Source organism: Aspergillus flavus, chromosome 5 (genome assembly GCF_009017415.1).
Source record: "Aspergillus flavus chromosome 5, complete sequence".
NCBI lineage: Eukaryota > Fungi > Ascomycota > Eurotiomycetes > Eurotiales > Aspergillaceae > Aspergillus > Aspergillus flavus.
In genome coordinates, this window is record NC_092408.1 from 1,946,544 (window position 1) to 1,963,113 (window position 16,570).

Genomic DNA, 16,570 nt, shown 5'->3' on the forward strand with positions numbered 1-16,570 from the left:
TAATTAAATTGATCTATTGCAATTTATTTTGAGCAAATATGTTTTCATTACAATCGCTACTCGCTTTGAAATGATGCATTCGTATCAATGTCCATATCGATCTTAAAAAAATGAATTAGAGACATGGCTTGGCTAGACTCTCAGCCACCTAAGGGTAGAACAACAATAACGCAATCTTTACTGCTGGTGTACGGAAGGAGTTGTATGGATGAAAAAATGAAAAAAAAAAAAAAAAAAAAAAAAAAAAAAAGAAAGAGAGAGAGAGAGACAAAAAAGACCAAGGCTAGATATATTCCAAAATTAAAAGAGAAGAAAGAAGGTGTAAAAGAAAATAAAGAACGAAGTCCAGCTTATCAGGAGACAAAGGGAATAAAACAAAAAAGTAATGACCTACGCAGGGGTCGAACCTGCAATCTCTTGATTCGTAGTCAAGCGCCTTGCCATTGGGCCAGCAGGCCTTAATGAAGTGTTTGAGGGAAAAACAGTATATACAGGATAACAAAAAATACTCTGTGGTCACCAGGTGGGCTTTTTTGTGAAGAATACTCCACATAGTGGAGCAAACGCGAAATAGAAGTGGATGAAGATATGGGCAACAGTCCAAAGGTTTGACAGTATATAAAACGAGAAACAACCCTGTTTATATTGACCTTGTTCTATTGTGACTATTGCTTTGTTTTCATAGATCCTATTATTATGATACGGATTATTCTCCATACTGAAAATAGAATCCATTGTGGTATGATGTCATGTGCGGAAAAAGACATATGGCACGTGCGGGACGCGTGGGTGGTGGACAAGAGTTTGGCTTTGGCTTGGCTCTTAATTCCATTGTACTGGGTACGGGCCCCGGGGTAAGGAAAGACTCTGTACTCGACTGTCTCTTGCACTTCTTCACAGGGATAATGCAGTCTAAGCCGGGCCAATGATAGTCTTCTGCAGGCCATGACCACCAGTCAAATACTTTGCAATATTAATTTAAGGGCTTTGACCCCGGGCTGAGCGGATGACTCAGCACAATTCCCCCCAATTATTGGCTTACCTCATCCTCTATATCGGACATTCTTTTCGGCCGTTCCTTGTTCGTTGCCTCGATCTTAATCGTGCTGGATATCTTTCCTGACCTTTTCCTCACTATCAGATTCACAGAGCTTGGAACTTACACACAAACATCGTCATACTTTCTTTTGGTGGTGATTCAGGGTCAGGAACATCTCCCCTTTCATTTTCTTCGCCTCAACACCAACGCCACATCGCGAAAGCTTGGAAGGCCATTGAGCCTCAGCGCCCCCACTTGGACCGTTGTTGACGGTCTAATAAAACAAGTCCTTGTTTGTGCCGCTGAATATATGTGCTGAGTACGCTTGGGTGTCCATTACTCTGTGTGCATAACTGCCCAACCTCAAGATGAGGACGTCTGAGCGGGACGCCCTCAATCGGCGCCGTTCCTCCACACTACACTATCAGACCTTCGAGACACCGCCACCGAAATCGCGTGGTCGACCAAATTCGGGTGAATCTAGATCCTCGGCAGCAGATCATCCCCACGATGAACCCAGCCATAATGAGTCAGAAGGACACTCCCCATTGCCAAAGAAGCAGATGGCTATCCTGGCAATGATCTCCCTCTGCGAACAGACAGCCTTCAATTCGATCAGTCCATACTTGCCTGAAATGGCTTCGAAGTTCCCTGAGGTGGAAGAGAATCTGGTTGGCGTATATGTTGGAACACTTGCTACCGCTTTCGCTATAGCACAGTTCACGACAAATTACTTTTGGGGCTGGTTGTCAGACAGAATCGGACGAAGGCCGGTCATTTTGCTGGGTACTATACTGACGGCAGTATGCTTTGTTGCGTTCGGCTTCTGTAAGACTCTGGCTCAGGCGATTGTCGTGCAAGCTTTGATGGGTGCCGTCAATGGCAATCAAGGCCTGGTATCTACTTGCCTGGGTGAAATCACTGACCGGAGTAACCAGTCAAAGGCTTTTGCCTACCTCCCTGTCCTCTATGGAATCGGGGGCATAACAGGTCCTTTAGTGGGCGGCTTGCTTGTCTTTCATCATAACCCGTGGGACAGCAGCAAGCCCAATCCGTATCCATACCTCGCACCCAATCTTATGGCTGCGGCGGTTCTAGTGCTGGACTTTGTCTTGTCGATATTTTTCTTGGAAGAAAGTCTTGAAGACCCCGAAAGTCTACCTAAACTGCAGCAGAGGGTCCGCGATTTCTTCTCCTGGCTGTGGCAGTTTACCAGTCTTGCGAAACGGGCGAGATATCTGCAACCACCACACCCTATCCCGTATCGCCCTTTTCGCCAGGATTCTGGAGATACAGCGGACCATGACAGCGACCTTGACTCGGCTTCGGAGGCTTCCAGTTATCGTGACAATCATCGCGCAAGTTTGACATCAAGCGAACTGTTGAACCGGGACACCCTGTTGCTCCTCTTAACATATCTTGTTTTCTCCCTGTGCAACGTTGCCTACAATGCGCTCTTCCCGATCTTCTCGCAGGCTGCTCCTCCCACTGGGCGAGGTCTTACACCCTCAGAAATTGGTCTTGCGCAAGGATTTTCTGGTTTCGTAACGATCATCTTTCAGATCTGTATCTTTGGAAAGTTGAGAGATAAGATGGGAAATCGGTGGTCCTATCGCGCTGGTCTCTTTGGCTTTGTGGTTTCCTTTATCCTGATGCCCTTCATTGGCTACAAGGGTAACGACTCCGGAGGCCTGTCTGGTAAAACCGCGCTCTTAGCCGCTGAGCTATGCTTCGTGTTACTGGTAAAGACAATTGCCACTGTTGGCGGATTAACCAGCGCACTGCTACTAGTAAGTCTACCCCTTACATACCCCTGCCATCCAACAACCAGATAATAACAGATTCAACCATAGATCACCAACTCCGCGCCTGACCACGCAGTCTTGGGAGCCCTCAACGGCCTCGCCCAGACCCTATCAGCAGCTGGTCGAGCAGTGGGCCCGTTCGTGTCGGGCGGTCTATTCAGTCTGTCATCGCGAATCAAGCCCAAAGGAGAAGCCTTAGCGTTCGGCGTTTTTGCTGGCATTTCATTCGTTGGATTCCTCCTGAGTTTCGGCATTCAAGGCCGGTCCCTTGAAGCCGATGATTGGGAGAGTGATAGCGAACATTACAAATCTGACGACGAGGAACCAGACTCATAAGGGTCGGCTTTTTTTCGCCATTTAGATATTCCAGTTACGATTAACGAGCTTAGCACTGCTTTTATATGCGGGGTTTGTCTGTATATTTTTGATACATGGTCTCTGTATCTTCTAGCTTTCTTTTCTCTATCTTCTTTATCTTTTTAAACCAGTGGTGAGCGTTTGGATTGAAAAGTGCAAGTGATCTTTTTTCCCGAGAACCAGGCTTGGGGTCATGAATATTTGGTCTGTAATCTCAATAGAAACAACCGAAACGAAAAGGTAAATAGAGTTAGAATAGACATTACTGACTTTGATGTCTGTGTATGCTTTATTTCATGTCAAGACTACCAGATAAAGCGGTACATTAAATCCTACAAAAGGTATGCAGAGAGTAACTATTAGCTATAAAAAGCTCATAAGACAGATCTGCTAGACAAGACAGCAGTAGATGATCGTTATTCCAAGCGAACAAAATAAAGAGAGACATTTCCATGACATAGAAAGAATAAAAGCCGTATACAGAAACATAAATATCGTTCCCCACCTTAACCCGTAGTAACGAAGACAGCTCGAAAACAAGAAACTACCTTATTTCCATACCCATTCGACAACGTGCATAAACACCTCCCCCAAAAATCCAGTAAGAAGCAACCCCTGCGCGAACTCAATCAGTTCATCATCGGGTAACTCCAGCGCCTGGAACCGTTCCTTCTCGCCGCCGCCACCGCGCACACCGACTCGCCTCTCGATGATTGATTTGAGCATTTCTCTCCCTGGGGTGACGAGCACGTAGCGGGCTTGGGGCTGGGGCATTTCGGAGGGTACGTAGACAATTGCTTCTTGTCTGTCTGGGGAGAGCCATCGGACGCCCTTGAGATCAGCCGTGGAGGAGGTTGACGACGGAGAGGTGGATCTGCTGGTCGAGTCTCCTTGGTTGTGATCTAGGAGGGGGTTGTCGATGGTGGCGTATTGGATGTCGCAGTCCAGGGAGAAGAGGATGACGGTGTTTGTGTCGGAGTTGAGCTTCATTCGGAAGGTTGTGAAGTTCCGAGGGTCGAGGTAGAAGGTGTAGCTGGCTGTGACGTTGACGGATTTGGTTTTGTCGACACGGCGGATTTTGGAGATGGCTTGGTCGCGTGCGGAGGTGGGACATCTGGCCTTTACAGCGAGAGACTTGGATTCTCGGAGGGAGACGGAAGGGATGCAGTAGGGAAAATGTGTTTGGAGGGCCTGCTTTTGGCAGATTTCATTACAGAAGCGGAAGATTTTGCAGGCTGTGAGGGGGTTTAGTGGTGGATGATGCTTGGGGATGGAGGAGGGCACTTACTGTTACAGAGAACTTTCGTGTTAGTTCTGCAATTCTCACATTGAGCTGGTTCATGAAGAGACCATGCTTTTCGTTCATCGGCGAGAATGTCTCGTCGGCGGTTGAGGTCTGAGATTCGCCTATCTGCGTATCCAATTCTTTTCCGTGAGGGGTGATCCGCTGGTGTTCGATTTGCCATATGGATGAGCTGTTTGTATGCAAGAATCGCCTTGTCGATGGAATCGAGATGCTCCCGAGAGACACATAGCGCACTGAGCGCATCAAAGGTCTCTGACGCTTCAGGGCCTTTGATGGTCAGAAAGTCCTCGACCAGCGCTTCGAAAAGCTCTGCAGCGTCATGATTGAGGCCATTATCCATGTATGATCTCCCTAGTTGGTGAATGACTTTTAGGGAGTCTGGATCCCTGGATCGTTGATAGTGGTCGAGAATGTCTTGGATATCCGTGGGGAAGTCAAAATTATTAGAATCTTGGAAATACCGGACAACTGCGTCTCTGGTGATAGGGCTGTTGATGCCGAAGAATGTTCTGCAGTGCGGAATGGTCCTATGGCTGATTGCGCGGGACTCCTCGCCCAACCCCAGTTTCTGATATAAGATAGATAAATGATTCATCGCATTCAATGTCGTTGCATGTTGGAGACCAAAGACTGTTTCGAGTGCTGGTACCACCTTCTCTAACAGGAGCAAGGCAGCTTCCAGGTCACCCAGTAAAACCTTCAAAGAAGCCAGATCCTGCATGCTACTCAGGGTCTCCGGCGCATTGTGCCCGAGCATCTTCAATCGACCTGCGAATGAGCGCTCATATAATGCTGCTGCTTCTGTGGCGTATCCATCTCTCTCGTATAGAGCCCCGAGGTCGTGCAGAACGGAAAAGTTCTTAGGGTTATCACGCCCAAGCGCCCGCTTATACAGTCCTAAGGCCTCCAGGCAACAGGCTTCCGACTGGGCAGGCATGTCAAGGTTGCGATATGCCTGTCCCATGGAATGCAGAATGGTAGCTCGCGACAGTTTGTCGACATCGAGCGCTGGAGCGGTTTCCAGAATTTTCAAGGCATCATGGTATTCCACTACAGCTGCTCGACAGTTTGCTTGCCTCAAAGACGCCTCTGCTCGGAGTCGGGTCGTTAGAGCCTGTGACCAAACAGTAGTGGCTGCAAGCTCATCCCTCAACTGCGAAAAAAGTCGGGCCGCCTCGTCCATTTGAAGTATTCTTTGACGTCCGGATGCATCGTGGACTACAATTCCCCCAGATACATACTGTACATGAATGTATATGTTTTGAGTCTCTCGCAGTAAGGCAACGTATTCGGCATCCTGAAGAGGTGTTTGGTTTGCCTGCTGTCTGATTTCTGCTGCCTTTTCCACCTCTATCGAAGTCCGTACACTCTCCAGCGTAGCTGCCCTACTTTCGCTCCTTGAGTATTTGTTGACGAAAGAGAATCGGATACTGTTTGCTTTTTTTATCAATTTCTTGCGTCGGCCCGATGTCGAACGCGCGCGTGATATACCTGGGTTGAATGAGTACTTGAATCCTTATGAGGTCTGTCCCACATACCGCTCGAGGATTTTCGACCAAAGATTTTCTCCAGGAAAGACTGTCTGCGAGGTGTTGTTTCGTTTTGACTGTCGTCCAGTAGCTCGCCATCCGAGCCGTGCATATCATTCCTATGATGTTCATTCTCACACAGAGCTAGACCAGAGCCCTTCGAACCATACGCTTGTACTTCATTGATCGCTAGCCAGCGGTCAGTTAGCGATCTATTTGCCGATGAGTGCTGCTCATTTCAAGGTCATACCACTCGAAGTGACACTCGTCACTGACTGCCCGGGATGTGTCACTGTCGTGCCGCCCTCAAAGGGCTGATAGACGCCGTTTGGAGCGTGCACTATATGGCACGTCAGCAGCTCGAAGTACAAAGTTCATGGGCCGAATACAGACATACCTCGTTCTAGATCATATAACCCCGCAAAACTGATTGCCACTAGCTCATCTTCGTCACTTTGTGAAAACTCTCCCTGATGTCAGTGATGAACGCCGGCTACTTGTAGAGAGGAGCATACTTCTGAGCGACCAGGAGTCTCGTATCTTTTTGGCCTTCTTTGTGATCGACTGATCATGAGGGTTTGCCGCTGCCGGTGACTTAAGTCCTCGGCAGCTCATTTGAGCGACGCTAGGACTTTGGCTGCTGATGGGACTTGCAATGTCCCTCTGGATATCTCGGAAGCTTACGTCGTCCCGCGGGTCGTTCAATATAGGCTCATATCTATGGACTTTTAGGTTAGAGCACTTTTGCGAATAGACGGTTAGCATAGTCAAGTGAGTACTGACGAGATGTTGCACTTTCCTCCACAATGTCTGCACTGGACGTACGATGGGGCATCTGCAACATTTGTTAATCACACATTCTAAATATAAGGGCACTATGTCCTACGCCGTTGTCTATCTAAAGGTTTACCGTCGTCGACGGCAAAATGTCTCTCGCAACTACCGCAGTAGAATCGAATTGTTCGAGAATCTAGTGGAATAAATCGCTTCTCCATACGATATCCTTTTGTGATTAAACTAGAACCAAACGATTAGCAAAGGTGCGGAAAGCGATTATATGACCTACCGATCTCGTGTCATCACATATACAGCAACTGCAGTCCCAGGACAGTACTTGGTCAGGTAGTGTTGTTTCAATTCCTTCCTATCAGCCGGTCAACCAAAAGCCATCTATCGTCCACAGGCGATGTTAACCCACGAAGAGGAAAAAACCGCATCACAGTCCGGGCACCGGAGATCGACCGCCGCAAGAATAGCGCCATCATCATCTCGGAACGGTGGGTACAAACGAAGCACTTCCTGGAAGTTTTCAACAGCAGCCGATGGTTCCTGCGTATCTAGTACTCCCATTCATGTTTGATTAGCTCCCCATGAACTATCCCTCATGCATCGATATGTAGCTAATCGGGAAGCAGCATACCGCTCGTCGATCTGCCCGCTAAGGATAGCAGAACATCTGAAGCTCGTAGAATACGCGTTTTTGATCCTAGCCTCGTCGTATGTGATGCGTCACTCAACACAATGTGCTTCTCTAATTCTCGTCTCGTGTCGGATGGAAATTTGTCGTCAATGACCCTAGTCAATCGTTATGGTTCGTCAGTGGCCAATTGATCTGTATTCAGGGTGGGGGCTACAAAGCTCACCGATCTACGGTTGGTGACTGATGACGATCGTACTGCATGGCCATCATCACACGGAGGGGAGAAAGGGAGGCAGGGGAGAGAAAGCGAAAAGAAAAAGCCAGCAAGCAAGCCTGTACAAAATGCAAGCACTCGAGGTTCACAGTCGTGAGGGTTGTCAAGCTCCAGGGACCGGGTGAGGCGTCATTTTCAATAAACTGTAGGATTTACCAGCGCGCATATGCGGGTCAATTTGGTGGATTTTCGACTTCTCCATGGGGACAGCCATGGTCAACGGTTATGCCGCATCATTTTCCCCTGTTTCAAGGTGGGAAATGGCAGAGTTTCGGGTTCTTTCACCCCTCGCATCCCAGCGGAACAAGAGGGTTTTAGGGAGGCAATGCTAAATGACAAGGAACTGGCCCCGAGCCTAGATGAATTGATTGACTGACACATTCTGGACGGAGATGAAAGGATCTGTTGATTCGCGCTAAGGCGATGGCGAACGTCGGCCGCGAACCCAACGGATGCGACAAGAACGTCCTGCAGGTAGATCGACCAGTAACAGTTTCCCTTCATATTTTTCTTCTGCCCTCGTTTCGCTCCCCTGCGCAATAAACAATGAGCCCCCTTGCGTCGAACTTGGTCAGAGAAGCGTTCACAGTGTGCTTCTACTCACCGCAGGATCTCCGTGTGGCGTGGAGTGTCTGTGTTCATTTTGAGTTCTGCTCCTTTCCCCAGTGGAATTAACGATAACCTTTCACATTGCAATCGGAACAATGGAATTGGCGTCTCACCTGTCATAATCTGGCAGGGTATGGGTTCTTTGACTTTTCTCGCCGATGATCTCCACGCATACCCACCGACCAAGGTGACAGATCACAAATGGCCACCCTTCCAGTTGATGGGATTCAATAATTGACATAGTTCAGCAATAGTTACATCGGAGAATTTTCTGGTCCCATTACTAGGGTCGTGGCTATGGTAGTATCCGCCGAGGACTGAGCACGACGCTGGCCAGCAGGCGAAGTCGGAGATTGTTTTGGGATGTCTGGAAGGATCATGCCTGAGGACATTCATTACCAGTTAGACCACGTGAATTGCATGACATTGATATCTAGAGTAGCTCAGACTTCAAAGAGATTAAAGAGCTCAAAAAGAATAAACTAGTGCAATTAGACCTTCCAAATGAAAATCTTAAGAGAGAATCCCATTCTCCTCTACTCTGTAGTACATGTACACTCCCCACTTCTTCAGTTAGGGCAAGTTTCATCAATCAATTAACATTTAGCCCTATTGTCCTATAAATTCTATTCAATACCCCGTCAATCAAGGGCGTCACATTGTCAATTACTGGCGGCAAGTTCCGAATAGTCCCCCAGAGGTCCAAGCCCAGTCCTCCCTCGTCTACAAAGACGACTTACGACGATTCGAGTAAGGGCAGGGCATTCGTTCCCTGGAAAGAAGAGCGAGCTCTGGTGGAGACTCTCGATAAGCCCGATAAGAAAAGCACTCGACTCTCCTTCCCGATGACGAAGTTCATAAACAAGGAACATAATCAGTAAGAAGATATTCTGACCAATACCAATGGATTCGAATAATCATTACTCATCATCTTGTATTCTTCATAAGAGAAAACAGTATCAGAAAAAGAAAAAAACCAGTTCGATGTCAACGTGACGTTCATCAACCCTGCGACGTCATTTTGACGTGCGGGACCCATCACAACATCCATTCAGAAGGTTTTCATTACTGGAAAAGCTATAAGAAGCTGAAGAATAATACATTTCTTTTCTCATGCAAGTAATGACCGTTTCATGAACATAGCCTCGATCCCACCTTAATCTATCTCCGACTATCTTATCGTCCCCATAATCATCATATCCATCAGACCCCAATCATGGCCAATATTGTGGCTGGGGGCCTCCACAAGGTTCAAGAAGCAGTGCAGGGCGCTGCTTCCAAGGATAAGAAGCTAGTTGACCTAGCACCCGACACCCATAATGTACAGTCCAGCAAGGAGCCACTGACCACCGACCATGGTGTGCGTATCAGCGATACGGACCACTGGCTGAAGGAGGTGAATGACAACCACACCGGTCCTATGATGCTTGAGGACCAGATTGCACGAGAGAAGGTATGATTCCCCGAATCGGTATGGGTCAGAACCATAGATTGAACGAATCGCAACCCAGATTCATCGTTTCGATCATGAGCGCATTCCCGAGAGAGTCGTCCATGCGCGTGGCACCGCTGCATTCGGAAACTTCAAGCTCCATGAGAGCGCTGAAGATGTATCCTACGCTGGTATCTTGACGGATACCTCAAGGAACACTCCGGTTTTCCTTCGTTTCTCCACGGTCCAGGGCAGTAAAGGAAGTGCCGACACCGTCCGTGACGTTCGTGGGTTTGCCGTGAAATTCTACACCGACGAAGGAAATTGGGATCTGGTTGGAAACAACATCCCCGTTTTCTTTATCCAAGATGCGATTAAGTTCCCGGATTTTGGTACGTACCTCCTCCCAACTATGAGTCCAAAACTCTAGAGCTAACGAGTGTAGTCCATGCTGTTAAGCCCGAGCCGCACAACGAGGTACCACAGGCCCAAACTGCTCACAACAACTTCTGGGACTTTGTCTATCTTCACCCGGAAGCCACCCATATGTTCATGTGGGCCATGTCTGATCGGGCCATTCCTCGGTCATACCGTATGATGCAGGGTTTCGGTGTCAACACATTCAGTCTCATCAACAAGGAAGGAAAGCGCCATTTTGTCAAGTTCCATTTCATCCCCCACCTGGGAGTGCACTCTTTGGTGTGGGACGAGGCTCTGAAACTGGCTGGCCAGGACCCCGATTTCCATCGCAAGGATCTCATGGAGGCCATTGATAACGGCGCATACCCGAAATGGGACTTCGCCATCCAGGTCATCCCTGAGGAGAAACAGGATGACTTCGAATTTGACATTTTCGACGCGACGAAGATCTGGCCCGAGGAGCTCGTGCCTCTGCGCGTGATCGGTGAACTGGAACTGAACCGCAACGTCGACGAGTTCTTCCCTCAAACCGAGCAAGTCGCCTTCTGCACCAGCCACATCGTCCCCGGCATTGACTTCAGTGACGACCCGCTTCTCCAGGGCCGTAACTTCTCCTACTTCGACACTCAGATCAGTCGACTGGGCATCAACTGGGAAGAAATCCCCATCAACCGCCCCGTCTGCCCCGTTCTGAACCACAACCGAGACGGCGCCAAACGCCACCGCATCGCCCAGGGCACTGTCAACTACTGGCCGAACCGGTTTGAGGCCGGACCACCCGCACCAGTAGAACAAGGTGGCTTCGCGTCCTACCCTGCGAAACTGAACGGTATCAAGAAGCGCGGCCTGAGCCCCAAGTTCCGCGAGCACCACAACCAGGCTCAACTCTTCTACAACTCTCTCTCCGAGCACGAGAAGGTCCACGTCAAGAAGGCCTTCGGCTTCGAACTGGACCACTGCGACGACCCCATCGTCTACGAGCGCCTCGCCGGCCACCGTCTCGCCGAGATCGATCTCACTCTCGCCCAGGAAGTCGCCGAGCTCGTCGGCGCCCCGATCCCAGACAAGGCACTTCGCCCGAACCATGGAAAGCGCAGCAAGCATCTTTCGCAGACCGAGTTCCCGGGTAAGCAGCCGACGATCGCCAGTCGCCGAATCGCCATCATTATCGGCGACGGATACGACCCCGTCGCTTTCAATGGCCTCAAGGGCGCCATCACGGCGGTTGGAGCCTTACCGTTCGTCATTGGCACCAAGCGGTCACCTATCTACGCCGACGGTGAGGACAAATCATCTTCCAAGGGCGTGATCGCCGACCACCAGTATGACGGACAGCGCTCGACGATGTTTGACGCTACCTTCATCCCTGGCGGTCCGCACGTCGAAAGCCTCAAGGCCAATGGCCAGATCCGGTACTGGATCATTGAGACATTCGGTCATCTCAAGGCTCTGGGCGCCACTGGTGAAGCGGCGGCTTTCATCAAGGAAGCCCTGGGCTCCGCGCTTGATGTGAAGGTCGCTACGTCTGATAACCCCCAGCCGGTTGAGTGGTATGGTGTTGTCACGGCTGGAAAGATCCACAAACCTGAGAGCTTCAAGGAAGGTATCCAGATTGTCAAGGATGCGAAGGATTTCATTAGCACCTTCTTCTACCAGATCAGTCAGCATCGGAACTACAAGCGTGAACTGGATGGCCTCGCCTCGACAGTTGCATTCTAAATGCTTTCGTGATTGGTTGAGGACATGGAGGCTTGTGTTAACGCAAAAGTGGCATTTTAGTTAATGTCATCCTTGTAATGAATTATGTCTCTAACTGTGGATGGCCAGAATGTACGCTAATATGAATCATGAAAATACTCTATTCTAATTGTGAATGTGAAAGTGAAACGGCGTCGAAAGGTAGTTTATCAATGTTATCCTGAGGTATCTAATATACAACATCTTTGATATGTAGGAAAGAAACGTAAGAAAGGATCGTACATAGTGGGTATCATAATCTGGTACAGCGTCAAGGCTCGGGCTGAAGCGATGTGTGTGAACACATGTTTCATAATCAAAAAGGGCGCACGGCGCCTCTGCTTTCAAAATGGCGTTGTATAGTTCGTTGCAAGTCATATAACCCGAAGGAAAGATAAAATCGAAATGAGTGTACAAGCAATATGCTTCATCGTGTATAGTGTATGACTTTCAGGCCCATCTCCAGACAGAATTCATGGATTCCGGGCTAGCGATGACCGAGGATAAGAGGCTGTTGCTCCGATATGTTCGCATAGGAACGACATTGTTGTTGCGTTGGTAATTCTGGTGCTCCCGGATAAGTAGAGATACTGCAGCATTCACGTTGATCCCTTCCCCGCTATCTGTGACTTTCAGCGCCCATTTGGCGTCTTGTTCTTGAAAACCTAGCTCCCGGACCATCATATCTATAGCCTGATCCACAGGATCGCGGACCTGCGGTTGTTGGTACGTGGCAAACGGCGGTTGGGACTTGACTGGATATTGACTGGTCGGCGGACCACAATAAGCAGCGTAAGATGCCATCGTGGGTGGTGCAGGCATTGGCGGACGTTGCTCGTATGGGACACCTTCAAGGCGGCTCATGATGAATGAGTATTTGGAGATGGGGCGTTCGTCTGAAAACGAGTGGGGGCCTTCGTTCGCTGGCCGTTTCCGTTGGTTTCGTAGCTGGTCAGCGTAGGCTGCCTGCCTCCGACGTTCATTCTCTAGTTGAAGCTGGGCCGCTCTTGAATTGGCACTTGACGGAGAGCTGGTATCGCTAGCAGAAGGGGAACCGCCTTCCGATGTTCGTGGAGACCATTGGCACAGGCTGTCACACCGCGACCTATAAGCTTTCGAAACCGCTTCCTTGAGAAAGGACGAGCGGCTAACTCCAGACTCGGAACATTCCCACTTGGTCAAACCGATAGACTGGGCTCTTTTCAATGTCGCCGCGCAGCCTCCGGGGCCGATCGAGGCCATGTTCAAAACTGCCGAAGGACCAAGTGTGAGAACATAGTATGTCCATTCCTCTATTCGATATATTAGCCTGACTGAAAAGAAAATGACAAAGGGCACAGGGATACTGACCTAACACAGCTGCTGCCCTAGCATGGTCGTGTTCCGTTACTTGATGACCTGCAAATATGCCTGCTTCACGTGCTTCTTTGCATCTGCCATGGATTGGCTGAAGCAGCACGCCCAAGCAGGTCCACATCTCGGTCATATAGTACAGTTGATCGTTGGATAATCCGCCTTTGTTACCATGCCCAAACCCTGTCGGGGGTTCAAACAGGATGTCATGTATGCCAAATGGTTCGGTAACCGACGCCGTAGCTCCATGTTTGAGGTCACTCATAGCCATAGCACCCCCATTCAGCCAGTCCACCTGACCAACAATATCTCCCTCACGACTCTTCCCACTGCCAAAAATACGACAAAACGTCCAGATTCTCCAAAGGGCATCATCAACCTCTTTGGCGCAGGCATCGTCCTTGCCTGTCAGACCGCGGATCGTATCCTGACGCAGAAACGTCTCGCATCGAGTTAAAATGAGTAATTTGAGCTGAGCAAGCGTATAGATATCTTGAGCATAGCGTTGAAGGTACAGAGATGGGGTGTATTCTGGAACTGGGGTGTCGGGGTCCACCAGAATCTGCCATTCAGTGCTCCAGGGCGGGCTCATTTCGCGCAGCTCCCATGCAGGAGGGGACATTGTGAAGACAGCGCCTTTGATAAGTTCTAATTCATGATCTTTGAAAACACGATAGAACTGTCGGGAAATGATTGCAAGACGAAAAAGATCGTCAAGCGAGCGTACTTGGCGTAAAAATGTAACGACAACCTTGTCAGGCAGATTCCCAGGCATTTGTAAGGTAGGCGTAGGCAGGTAATCTGAGATCGTAGGCTTCCTTCGGGATTTCGGGGAGCCACTATCGAGCTCATAGACCATCTCTGGGAGCTCCGCTATATCCACCTGGTGAGACACATTATTAGAGAGGGAAACAGTTATCTTGCTTGAAGACACAAAAAATTTCTCCTTGAAAATAACCTGATCCGGTGATTTTTCGCGCTGTGAAGCCTCCACCTCCTCGGGACGTTGAATGGCTTCCTTTTCTGTACTGGGCTCTATTTCCAGGATTGGTGAGCAGGCAGTCTTGGTCTCCTTTACCTGCAGCCGCGGAAGCTGCATGCGCAGCTCCCTTTCAATGGACTGAGATAGAGGTTCCAAGATCTGATTCGGATTAAGGAAGCTAGGCAGCCCCGCCATATCATCTTTGCTCTTACGTTCTTTGCATTCAGAGCCCCCCCGGACACGTGTGGCTGAAGACACCGCCTCCGATCTCATATTCGGGCTGCTCCACGACCGGGCATGTAGATGGCTGCATTTCCTGCTAAACCCTGACAAATGGAAATTGAAAGCCCCCTTGTTCTTCTTCACCCTTTCATCTTCACGTGCCTCCACTCTCCGCTTTTGGCGCATGTCAGTTGGAGGTTGTGGTGCTGGTCGCGAAGGGATCATCTCCATCCTGCCTCTGCTAATCTGCAGTGGCTCGTTAAGTAAGTGTAAAGGAATCGTAGGTGAGTCCGCTCTAAAGCCAGAGAGTGTGTTCTCCAAGTCCTCTGCCGCTACTGAGACCCTTGACCTCCCACTCTGAGGGCCAGCTGATGTAGATGTACGGATTTTAGGTGGATCTTTATGGCGGACGGAGAGCGGGGTCAGTCGAATGGCAGGCTCAAGTGGGAGAGGCTTATTCCTCAGCTCGGCTGCAGAGAGCTTTTTTAGCAAGGGGCGAGAATGCGACCGCCGTATGGACGCCAGATCGTCAAAGACCCCTGCATCAGCGGGGGAAACTACCGAAATTGTATCAGCGCACTTTTTAGTGGGCCCCGGGGATACAGAGTCCAGACTTGTTGCCGAGGATCTCCGACTGTAGCACGAGGAGCCCTCCGGCGATGACGATGAACAGGAACCAGCTCTCTGTCCTACATCGTCAGCGTGGGATCTAGGATCACTGGAATGCTGTGTTTCGGCGGATGACAAGGATAAGGATGTTGCTGGTGTCATGGTGCTTATCGGGGACACGAGTGAAAAATGCGATGATAGTTCGGGGAAAAAGCGAGCCCAGTGGTTTCCTGACTTCCGATCCTGTCGTGGATCCGATATTGGTGAAATGGATCCATCTTCACTCTCAAGGTCATCTTCTGCATCAAACCAGCATACATTATTCGCACAATCACTTGCTAGAGCCTCGCGCTTCGCTACCATCGGTGGCTTGTACGACACTGGGGCAGACGATGAAAGTCCACCTTGCGAGCTTAGTATGCCCATGTTGTGAAGGTCTATCAATAATCGGATAGAGGCTGTGTATGTGTAGGTCGTGCTTTTTGCCTCCTTAAAACGACTTGGCGTGTCTGATGCTCCCGTGGTGATGGTACAATCAGACAAACCAGAGTCCCGGGTCTTTTCCTACCCAGTACATTGGTCTTCGTTTGGTACTTGGAAATCGTCTTTGTTGTTCCCAATAATGCCAATCTTACCAATCGCAGTTCTACCGGCGTCGCAAGAAATGGTGAGGCCAGCCTGTCGCCAGTCCGGGTCAAAGGAATTACCCCTCTATGTTCAACCACCTGAAGTAGATATCTGCAAAACGTCCAGGGTCCCAGAAGGGGATGCAAATGGACGGAGATAATGCAATGCAGGTAATCACACGCGCACCGGTTCTTTGTCAGGACTTCAATGGCTATTTGACCTTGAAGAACCTTGTGACAGACGCAGACAAAGACCAACGGAGACCAACTGCTGGGATTGGTTAGCACAATCCTGGTCGTGGAAGCGTCGGTTGCTCAGGAGTAGATCCAACGAACCAGTGAGCTCGCGGGTGGGAGAACGGACAAAAAAGACCCTAGGATGGAAGTTACGAACACTTTGCGGGAGAGATGGGAAAGATGAGGTGGTGCGAACTTATATCGAATGTCACACTATAGCGTCTTATCGCCTTGGGTCTGGGTCGAACTGTGTCCCATGGCCCACAATTGCAATAGGTTTGAACTTTCTCTGAGAATGCATTTCAACCGTCTCGCTGCAGAGAGGGACATGATGTGATCTAATTATGGGGGTACCTGGAATGACACTTGAGCCACTGGGCTGACGCCCATGTACATTTTGGGGAATGTGAATGGGGAGGGACTAAATTGGTTCCACTTGGGCTAATGCACGGAGAGATTTTAGTCTTTTTTCCTTCGGAGGGTCACGAGTGACACACACACGAGTGGGTTACCGTACATACTTCTTACATACAGTATACGTACCGTACACCATCTATTTCAGTGTCGCTCCTCGAGGTCTGAGAGTTTTCCTTCCTCCAAAGAAAAAAAAAAA

General features: G+C 49.4%; 4 protein-coding genes and 1 non-coding gene across 5 annotated transcripts; 2 read left to right on the top strand and 3 right to left on the bottom strand.

The window, feature by feature from the left end:
• Positions 1-369: 369 nt before the first annotated feature.
• Positions 370-9,435, bottom strand: F9C07_2163308 (uncharacterized protein). The gene is made up of 13 exons (XM_071509309.1): positions 8,335-9,435; positions 7,680-8,262; positions 7,457-7,611; positions 7,235-7,373; positions 7,103-7,180; positions 6,923-7,053; positions 6,820-6,871; positions 6,552-6,754; positions 6,434-6,502; positions 6,287-6,376; positions 6,046-6,225; positions 4,490-5,998; positions 370-4,436 (listed from the first exon to the last, which is right to left on the bottom strand). Exons 2-13 carry the CDS (start codon positions 7,724-7,726, stop codon positions 3,751-3,753), a joined length of 3,339 nt encoding a protein of 1,112 aa, XP_071364418.1. The 5' UTR covers positions 7,727-8,262; positions 8,335-9,435; the 3' UTR covers positions 370-3,750.
• Positions 387-458, bottom strand: F9C07_t200. The gene has a single exon. It is a non-coding gene; the product is annotated as a tRNA-Arg (tRNA).
• On the top strand, positions 1,408-3,180 carry F9C07_6230 (major facilitator superfamily domain-containing protein; the record flags this gene model as incomplete). The annotated part of the gene is made up of 2 exons (XM_041292883.1): positions 1,408-2,829; positions 2,893-3,180. 2 exons carry the CDS (start codon positions 1,408-1,410, stop codon positions 3,178-3,180), a joined length of 1,710 nt encoding a protein of 569 aa, XP_041147663.1.
• F9C07_2284865 (catalase-like domain-containing protein) lies at positions 9,436-12,115 on the top strand. Its single transcript, XM_041292884.2, has 3 exons — positions 9,436-9,792; positions 9,851-10,163; positions 10,217-12,115. The coding sequence occupies exons 1-3, from the start codon at positions 9,556-9,558 to the stop codon at positions 11,908-11,910; spliced, it is 2,244 nt and encodes a 747-aa protein (XP_041147665.1). The 5' UTR covers positions 9,436-9,555; the 3' UTR covers positions 11,911-12,115.
• Positions 12,116-12,378: 263 nt separating this feature from the next.
• On the bottom strand, positions 12,379-15,520 carry F9C07_6225 (F-box domain protein; the record flags this gene model as incomplete). The annotated part of the gene is made up of 2 exons (XM_041292900.1): positions 12,379-13,220; positions 13,279-15,520. The coding sequence occupies 2 exons, from the start codon at positions 15,518-15,520 to the stop codon at positions 12,379-12,381; spliced, it is 3,084 nt and encodes a 1,027-aa protein (XP_041147666.1).
• Positions 15,521-16,570: the final 1,050 nt, after the last annotated feature.